Genomic DNA, 10,209 nt, shown 5'->3' with positions numbered 1-10,209 from the left:
CACCATTAAGGACCTTCTTGCACCACCACCACCCCTCGGGGGGGGGCGTTTCTCCCCCCCCACTAAGGCCCTTCTTGCCCCCAGCCCTAAGGGGGGTCCTGCCCCCAGCCACCATGAAGGCCCCTCTTGCACCCTCCCAGCCCTTGAGGGGGCTGTTTCTCCCCGCCCCCCGGCCCCTCTTGCCCCCTCAACCCCTCAGGGGCCGGTTCTGCGCCCCTCCAGCCCTCAAGGGGCGCTGTTCCCCCAGCCACCACCAGGGCCCTTCTTGCCCCCCCCCAAGTCTGGGCCGCTGCCCGCCGCTCCCTGCCCGCCGGGGGGACGCAGTGCGCATGCGCGAATGGGGAGGCGCGACGCCACCTCCAAGCGCAAGGGGACGCTGTTTTCCGCCCATGGTTCCGCGGGGCACGCTGGGAGTTGTAGTCTTCCCGCACCGGGCTGCCCATCCGCTCTATTTGTCCGCTGGGCATGCTGGGAGTTGTAGTTCTCTGCCATATCCACCGGCCGACCCTGTTGACCCCGGTGCATGCTGGGAGGTGTAGTTCTCGGTTGTGAGGCCATGTCGGCCGCAGTGCACGCTGGGAGCTGTAGTTCTCTGTTGTGGGACCCTGTCGGCCATGTTGGCCGCGTTGCATGCTGGGAGGTGTAGTTCTCTGTTGTGAGGCCATGTTGGCCTCAGTGCACGCTGGGAGCTGTAGTTCTCTGTTGTGAGACCCTGTCGGCCATGTTGGCCGCATTGCATGCTGGGAGGTGTAGTTCTGAAGCAAGAGGGCCTTGTTGGCCACAGCCCATGCTGGCAGCTGTAGCCGGGGCTCCCAGTGAGCACGCCGCTCTTGGCGGTTGGCCGGCCACTGGTGCCCCCTCGCCCGCTAGGCCCAGTTTATCTCGGTGGGGGCAGAGGGTGTTTCCCCACCCAGGATCCTCCAAATCACCTCCAAGACCCTGGACCTCCCACCCCACCGGAGACAACCTCACTTTTGGCCCGTCCTGATGCGTCCCAAGGCCATCCTTGTGCCCCTCCGCCCTCTTGGAGCCTCACAGGGTCTTTTTGGCCCCTTCCAAACCTCTCCTGAGGCCATGAGCACTCTTCAACCAAGGCTGGACAACAAAGTGGCCTTTTTGACCGCTGATCCAGGCACGCTTGGCTAATATGGCCACCACCGTGGAGCGGCGCTCAACAGCATCGTTGGGAAACCACATCCGCCGAGCCATGAAGACACGTTCAATGCCGTCATTGCGTTAGGAAAGTGTATCTGCCAAGCTGTGAAGATGCGCTCAACATGGCCACTGTGTCTGTGAAGATGTGTTCACCACCACCGTTGCGTTAGGAAACCACGTCCTCCACCATGAAGACACACTCATCGCCACTGTTGTGTTGGTGAACCACATCTGCCAAGACACGAAGATGTGCTCAACACCAGCGTTGTGTTAGAAAACCTCACCCTCCACCATGAAGATGGGCTCAATACCTTCATTGCCAGGATGAACCACATCCACCAAGCGGTGAAGATGCACTCACCACCAGCGTTGCATTGCGAAACCATCTCCACCACCATGAAGACGTGCTCAATAACTTCACTGCGTTGACGAACCACGTCCACCAAGCTGTGAAGACGTGCTCAACACCATCATTGCACTGGGCAGCCGTGTCCACCACCAGGAAGACAAATTCAACACCATCATTGTGTTCCGCAACCACGTCCACCAAGCTGTGAAGACGTGCTCAACACCGTCACTGCACTGGGAAACCACGTCCACCAAGCTGTGAAGATGCACTCACCACCAGCGTTGCATTGGGAAACCACGTCCACCAAGCTGTTGTGCATCCACCTCATCCACAATCACTGCGGTTCTTTCTCACCACCGTGCACGAGCCACCAGCTTGTGAGCTGTGTGCCCAGGTGACATCTCAGCAGCTTCAAGTGCTTTGGGTTTTTTTGGTTTTTTTTTTTTTCCCCCAGAAAACCACTTCCCACAGCCCCAGGAGCAGTGGAAAGCTCTTCTGGTGGACGCGGTGGCCTAGACGTGGCCGCTGCCACGCCGTGACTTCCCAGCCCTCAGCACCCAACCTGACCTTCCATTCTAGGGCCCTGCCCGGTCGGCGGCACGGCTGGAGCCGGCGTGGGACGGGGCGACCTTGCAGGGCCCGTCCCACTGCAACCAGGCTGCCATTCACGAGCTCTATTTGTGTTTATATATATACATATATTTTTTAAATATATATATATATATTTATACACACACACATACTGTGCTGTGTATTTTTTTATATAGATACTAAAAATATATTAAAATTTGTATGTATTAATATATCTAATATAATAAACATTACATTCTCTTCTACACAAATATGTTTTTATATTTATATATATTTAAATTTCTATGTTTCAGATATTTTTGATATATTTTAAAATCTTATATGCTTATATATTATTTATATATTGAATATAAAATATAAACAAATACGATATAATAAGCATATATTATTATATAGGGGTGTATATATGTTATATATAAATTAAAAGGCTGTTGTATGTTTTTAGATATATAAATACATATAAATATTAAAATAAATTATATATTATATTATATTAATAAAATAGCGCCTCTGTATAAATACTTAAAATATATATTTATACATATATGTACATTCCTTTATATACACCTAAATATATATATAAGGGTGTTATATATGCACACACACGTATAGATATGTGCCATCCCTTACAGACTGTACTGGCTGGTACTGGTCTGTACTGGTCTGTGCTGGTGGAGGCGTCTGCTCCTGACATCACTCACCGATCGTCATGGCAACCAGAGGGATTCCCCCCCCATCCCCATGACATCACCCGCACAGAGGCATTGTGGGTAGGTGGCCATCTTTATTGGGGTCAGGCCACCAGGGGGGCCCAGGGGCACCCAGGCATCGGGGTGGGGGGCACCCAGGCGTCGGGGTGGAGGGGACCCAAGCGTCCGGTGCGGAGGGGACCCAGGTGTCCGGTGCGGAGAGGACCCAGGTGTCCGGGCGGAGGGGACCCAAGCGTCCGGTGCGGAGAGGACCCAGGTGTCCGGGCGGAGAGGACCCAGGCATCGGGGTGGAGGGGACCCAGGTGTCCGGGCGGAGGGGACGCAGGTGCGCGGTCAGCAGTGGCGGGGCGAGCGGGGGTAGCGCTGGCGCAGTTCGGCGCGGAAGTGCCGGAAGAGCTGCCGGTTGCGGTGCAGCTCGGCCTCCCGCCCCCCGTGGAAGCCGCCGGCCTCCTTGAAGCCGCGGTGGACGACGAAGGCTCCATCCAGCACCGCAAAGTGGAAGCCGGCCATGTGCAGCTCGCAGGCCTGGGGGGGGGCACAGTCACCCATGGCACCCATGGCACCCCCCACACCCCTATAGCACCCCAGACCCCCATAGCACCCACTGATGCCTTACAGCGCCCATAGATCCCACAGACCCACATAGCACCCACAGACCCTCTATAGCACCCATAGATCCTCTATAGCACTCATAGAACCCCATAGCACCCACTGATGCCTTACAGCACCCATAGATCCCACAGACCCACATAGCACCCACAGACCCTCTATAGCACCCATAGATCCTCTATAGCACTCATAGAACCCCATAGCACCCACTGATGCCTTACAGCACCCATAGATCCCACAGACCCACATAGCACCCATAGATCCTCTATAGCACCCGTACATCCTCTATAGCACTCACAGACCCCCATAGCACCCACTAATGCCTCATAGCACCCATAGATCCCATAACACCCATAGACCCCCATAGCCCCACATAGCACCTGCAGACCCCCATAGCACCCACTGATGCCTTACAGCACCCATAGATCCCACAGATCCACATAGCACCCACAGACCCTCTATAGCACCCATAGATCCTCTATAGCACTCACAGACCCCCATAGCACCCACTGATGCCTCATAGCACCCATAGATCCCACAGACCCACATAGCACCCACAGACCCTCTATAGCACCCATAGATCCTCTATAGCACTCACAGACCCCCATAGCACCCACTGATGCCTCATAGCACCCATAGATCCCATAACACCCATAGACCCCCATAGCCCCACATAGCACCCATAGACTCCCATAGCACCCACTGATGACTTGTAGCACCCATAGAACTCCCATAGCACTCATAGACCCCCATAGCCCCACATAGCACCCGCAGACCCCCATAGCACCCACTGATGCCTCATAGCACCCATAGATCCCACAGACCCACATAGCACCCACAGACCCTCTATAGCACCCGTACATCCTCTATAGCACTCACAGACCCCCATAGCACCCACTGATGCCTTACAGCACCCATAGATCCCACAGACCCACATAGCACCCACAGACCCTCTATAGCACCCATAGATCCTCTATAGCACTCATAGAACCCCATAGCACCCACTGATGCCTCATAGCACCCATAGATCCCACAGACCCACATAGCACCCACAGACCCTCTATAGCACCCATAGATCCTCTATAGCACTCACAGACCCCCATAGCACCCACTGATGCCTCATAGCACCCATAGATCCCATAGCACCCATAGACCCCCATAGCCCCACATAGCACCCATAGACTCCCATAGCACCCACTGATGACTTGTAGCACCCATAGAACTCCCATAGCACTCATAGACCCCCATAGCCCCACATAGCACCCGCAGACCCCCATAGCACCCACTGATGCCTTACAGCACCCATAGATCCCACAGACCCACATAGCACCCACAGACCCTCTATAGCACCCATAGATCCTCTATAGCACTCATAGAACCCCATAGCACCCACTGATGCCTCATAGCACCCATAGACCCCCATAGCCCCACATAGCACCCATAGACTCCCATAGCACCCACTGATGACTTGTAGCACCCATAGAACTCCCATAGCACTCATAGACCCCCATAGCCCCACATAGCACCCGCAGACCCCCATAGCACCCACTGATGCCTTACAGCACCCATAGATCCCACAGACCCACATAGCACCCACAGACCCTCTATAGCACCCATAGATCCTCTATAGCACTCATAGAACCCCATAGCACCCACTGATGCCTCATAGCACCCATAGACCCCCATAACCCCACATAGCACCCATAGACTCCCATAGCACCCACTGATGACTTGTAGCACCCATAGAACTTCCACAGCACCCACAGACCCCGCAGAGCACCCAGAAAGACACACAGCACCCATAGATCCCTATAGCACCCATGGACTATCTACAGCACCCTTAGGCCCCCTACAATACCCACAGGCTCCTATAGCATCCATAGGACCCTACAGCACCCACAGAGCCTCCATAGCACCCACAGACCCTGTAGAGCACTCGTAGCCCCGTGACCACCCCATAGAGCCCACAGCCCTCATGGCCACCCTATGGCTGCCACGGCCACCCCATAGCACCCAGGGCCACCCCACAGCAACCCATAGCCCCATGGCCACCCTAGGGCCACCACGGCCACCCCATAGCACCCAGGGCCACCCCACAGCAACCCATAGCCCCATGGCCACCCTAGGGCCACCACAGCCACCCCATAGCACCCAGGGCCACCCCACAGCAACCCATAGCCCCATGGCCACCCTAGGGCCACCACAGCCACCCCATAGCACCCACGGCCATCCCACAGCAACCCATAGCTCCATGGCCACCCTATGGCCACCACGGCCACCCCATAGCACCCAGGGCCATCCCACAGCAACCCATAGCTCCATGGCCACCCTAGGGCCACCACAGCCACCCCATAGCACCCAGGGCCAGCCCACAGCAACCCATAGCCCCATGTCCACCATATAGTCACCATGGCCACCCCATAGCACCCACGGCCACCCCACAGCAACCCATAGCTCCATGGCCACCCTATGGCCACCACGGCCACCCCACAGCAACCCATAGCCCCATGGCCACTGTATGATCACCACAGCCATCCCATAGCACCCAGGGCCACCCCCCAGCACCCCTAAGCCCCATGGCCACCCTATGGTCACCACGGCCACCCCAAGCCCCCCTAGCCACCCCCCAGCCCCCTGCCCCATGGCACCTGGCTGATGCGGTTGAAGCCGTACTGGAGGAAGCGCTCATCGAAGGGTGGCACGCCGTGGGCCGGCCCCACGTAGAAAGGCTCCCAGGGGTCACGCCACGGGGCCACGTAGGCCACACGCAGGTGGGGACTGGGTGGCAGCGCCCACCAGCGCCCGTAGCCCGTGGGTGCTTGGCACCGGGGGCACAGTGCCCCATAGAAGGGCCGAGCGTCCCCCGTGCCCCACAGCTGCAGAAGCTCCGCCTTTGTCCCCGGCACCCGTGTGCCCGTGCGGACCTCGAAGGCCGGCAGCACAAACACCACCTGGTCCCATGACGGTGTGGTGGCATCTAGGGAGTTGGGGTCCTCCAGGGCATTGGGGACCTTCAGGGCATTGGGGTCCTCCAGAGCATTGGGGACACCTGGGTCATGAAAGCCCTTGGGGACCTCCAGGGCATTGGGGACCTCCAGGGCGTTGGGGACACCTGGGTCATGGAAGCTCTTGGGGTCCTCCAGGGCGTTGGGGACACCAGGGTCATGGAAGCTCTTGGGGTCCTCCAGGGCGTTGGGGACCTCCAGAGCATTGGGGACACCTGGGTCATGGAAGCTCTTGGGGTCCTCCAGGGCGTTGGGGACACCAGGGTCATGGAAGCTCTTGGGGTCCTCCAGGGCGTTGGGGACCTCCAGAGCATTGGGGACACCTGGGTCATGGAAGCCTTTGGGGACCTCCAAGATGCTGGGGACACCTGGGTCACTGAAGGCATCGGGGACCTTTGGGACATTGGGGACCTCTAGAGCGTTGGGGACACCCAGCCTGTTGGGGACCTCCAGGGCGTTGAGCACCCCGGGGTCACTGAGGACACCAGGGACGGCGGGGGGGGGCAGGGCGCTGGGGACCCCGAGGCCACCAGGAGCCCTCCGTGCCCCCAAGACCCCCGCAGCCCCCAAAGTTTTGGGGTCCCCCAAGACCCCCGTGGCCCCCCTCACCAGGGGGTCCCCCACCCTGCCGCCAGCCCCCCATATTGGGGGGCCCGGCCCGGCCCCCCCCTCCCGCAGCAGCCTCAGGAACTCCTCCCGCAGCCCCCGGCTGGGCACCACGTCGGCGTCCACCAGCAGCACGAAGCGCCCCCCAATTTTGGGGGGGCCGGGACCCTCCTTCCACGGGGGGCCCCCCCTTTCCTCCGCCGCCCCCGCCCAGGCCACGTTACGTAACAGATTCCCGGGGTACGGCACCCCCAAAGTGTAACTGGGGGGATCGGCGGCCGCCAGGCGCCGTAGGGCCCCCCGACATCCCCCCGGCGTTGGGGGGCCGGGGTTGGGGGGCACGGCGGGGGGGCGCAGCCGCCCCACCACCACGTGTAACCGCAAGCGACCCCGGAACCCCGGCAGGGCCCCCAAAGCTGCCAACAGCTCCCCCAACCCCCTCTTGGGTACCCCAAAACAGCCACCGAGAGCGGCCCCCAGACCCCCAGAGCCCCCCAGGGTCTCCGCCACCCGTCCCGGGGTGCCGTGGGTGGCCAGGACTAATTCGGGGGGTCCCAACGAGGGGGGTCCCCAAGACGTCCCGATACACGCGGAAGGTCCCCGAGGTGTCCAGCACCCCCGGGGGGGGCATGGGGGGGCGGCGGGGGGAGGGGGAGCGAGGGGGGCAGGGCTCGCAGGTAGAGGGTCTGCAGCAGCGCCAGCCCCCCAGTAGCCAGGCGCACCCCCCAGTAGCCGCCCTCGGCCCATCGCCTGCTGATCCCCCCCACTCTGGACTGGGAGGGTGCTGGAGGGGACTGGGAGGTTACTGGGGGGCGGGTCTGGGAGCACTGGGAGGGTGCTGAGGGGGGCGCTGAGGCTACTGGGAGGGTGCTGGGAGAGCTGGGGGCTACTGGGAGGGTACTGGGGGTACTGGGGCGAGGCTGGAGGGTTTTGGGGCCACTGGAAGGGTGCTGGGGGGACTGGGAGGTTAATGGGGGCGGGTCTGGGAGCACTGGGAGGGTGCTGAGGGGGGGGCTGAGGCTACTGGGAGGGTGCTGGGAGAGCTGGGGGCCACTGGGAGGGTACTGGGGGGTACTGGGGGGTACGGGGGGCTGGAGGGTTCTGGGGCCACTGGAAGGGTGCTGGGGGGACTGGGAGGGTACTGGGGGGGCTGGGGGCTACTGGGGATTACTGGGAGGGTACATAGGTGTGTACTGGGAGGGTGCTGGGGGTTACTGGGGGGCTGCTGAGGAGCACTGGGACCTGTATGGGGTCACTAGGACCAGTTCTGTGGGGTCACTGGGACCAGTGCTGAGCCGGGACCAGTACGGCATGCTGGAAGCACTATGGGATCACTGGTACCAGTAAGGGGTTACTGGGACCAGTATGGGGGTGCTGGGATCAGTACAGACGGTTACTGGGACCAGTATAGGGGGTTACTGGGTCCAGTATCGGTGCTGGGACCAGTATGGAGGTGCTGGGAGCTTTATGGATGCCAGACTACTGGGCGGGGTGAGTGGGACCAGTCCGGGTGGGTTACTGGGACCAGTATGGGTGCTGGGAGCAGTACAGGGGAGACTGGGCCCAGTCCGGGGGATCACTGGGCCCAGTTTCGGGGTGGGGAGGAGGGACTGGGCCCAGTTTGGGGTGAGGGAGGCACTGAGCCCCGTCTAGGGAGGGAACTGGTCCCAGTTTGGGAGGGGGGACTGGGCCCAGTTTGGGAGGGGGGACTGGGACCAGTTTGGGGCCGGGAGCTCACCGCGCCGCGTCGCCGGGAGGAACCACGCATGCGCGGGGAGGGACGCAGGCGTCCGAGGGAGGGACCCAGGCGTTCGCGGAGGGGGGGCGTGGCCCGGGCGTTCGGGGGCGGGGCTCAGACGGCCGCGGGGCGGGGCCTGCCGGGTGCTGGGTCCCGCCCCCCTGCCCGCCTTGTCGCCGCAGCGCTCGGTCGCCCGGGTTCCCCCCCCGGTCGCTCGGGTCCCCCCCGGTCGCCAGAGTCCCCACGCCACCCCAGGGGTGTCCCTCCACCTCCCGGACGCCGGGGTCCCCCCGGACGCCTGGGTCCCTGGAAAGAAGCTGCCACGGGCACAGGGACGACGGGGGCCACTTTATTGCCGGGGGGTTGTCGGGGCCACGGGGCCTCCAGGGGACGTTGGGGACATCGGGGACACGGGGGCTGTCAGGCCACCATGTGTCTCAGTCCCTCGGGTGGGGACGTGGGGGATATCGGGGACGTTGGGGACAATGGGGGCCAGTCCCTCGCGGTGGGGATGTTGGGGACATCAGGCCGTGGTGGGGTCTCAATCCCTTGAGTCAAGGAAATGACAATGTCCACATCCTTCAGGGACATCAGAGATGGTGGGGACACTGGAGACATCAGGCCGTGGTGGGTCTCCGTCCCTTGAGTCGAGGTGATGACGATGTCCCACGTCCTTCAGGGACATCGGAGATGTTGGGGACATTGGGGACCTTGGGCTGTGGTGGGTCTCCATCCCTTGAGCTAGGGCGGTGATGATGTCCCACATCCTTTGGGGACATCAGAGACATTGGGGACATCAGGCTGTGGTGGGTCTCCATCCCTTGAGCCAGGGTGATGATGGTGTCCCACCTCCTTCAGGGACATTGGAGACATTGGGGATGTTGGGGACATCAGGCTGTGGTGGGTCTCCATCCCTTGATCCAGGGCAATGAAGATGTCCCACATCCTTCAGGGACATCAGAGACGTTGGGGACATTGGGCCACGACAGGTCTCAGTCCTTTGGGTTGGGGACATTGGGGACATCAGACCACGATGTGTCTCAGTCTGTTGATCCAGGGTGACGACAAGATCCCATGTCCCTTGGGGACATTTGGGACATCAAGCCACAAAGTGTCTCAGTCCCAGCCGAGGTGATGACGAGGTGGCTGCGTCCCTCGGGGACGTTGAGGACATTGGGCTGTGCCATGTCTCAGTCCTTTCAGGTGGTGTCCACATCCTTCGGGGACACTTTGGGGACATTGAGCCGTGCTGGGTCTCAGTCCCTTGGGTCACAGCGGTGATGAGGTGCCCGTGTCCCTCAGGGACGTTGGGGACGTCGAATTGTGACGAGTCTCAGTCCCTTGGGCTCGGTGACATCGCGCTGCGACGTATCTCAATGTCTTAGGTGGGGGACATTGGGGATGTTGGGGACATCAAGGATGTTGGGGACACTGGGGACACTGGGG

General features: G+C 60.6%; 1 protein-coding gene across 1 annotated transcript; it reads right to left on the bottom strand.

Annotated features, from left to right (window-relative positions):
• Positions 1-2,900: 2,900 nt before the first annotated feature.
• B4GAT1 (beta-1,4-glucuronyltransferase 1) lies at positions 2,901-9,708 on the bottom strand. The gene is made up of 3 exons (XM_072881548.1): positions 9,613-9,708; positions 6,063-7,466; positions 2,901-3,330 (listed from the first exon to the last, which is right to left on the bottom strand). The coding sequence occupies exons 1-3, from the start codon at positions 9,706-9,708 to the stop codon at positions 3,139-3,141; spliced, it is 1,692 nt and encodes a 563-aa protein (XP_072737649.1). The 3' UTR covers positions 2,901-3,138.
• Positions 9,709-10,209: the final 501 nt, after the last annotated feature.

Source organism: Ciconia boyciana, chromosome 16 (assembly GCF_034638445.1).
Source record: "Ciconia boyciana chromosome 16, ASM3463844v1, whole genome shotgun sequence".
Taxonomy (NCBI): domain Eukaryota; kingdom Metazoa; phylum Chordata; class Aves; order Ciconiiformes; family Ciconiidae; genus Ciconia; species Ciconia boyciana.
Note: the sequence above shows the minus strand (reverse complement) of the source record. Positions and strands in the feature narration are given on the sequence as shown.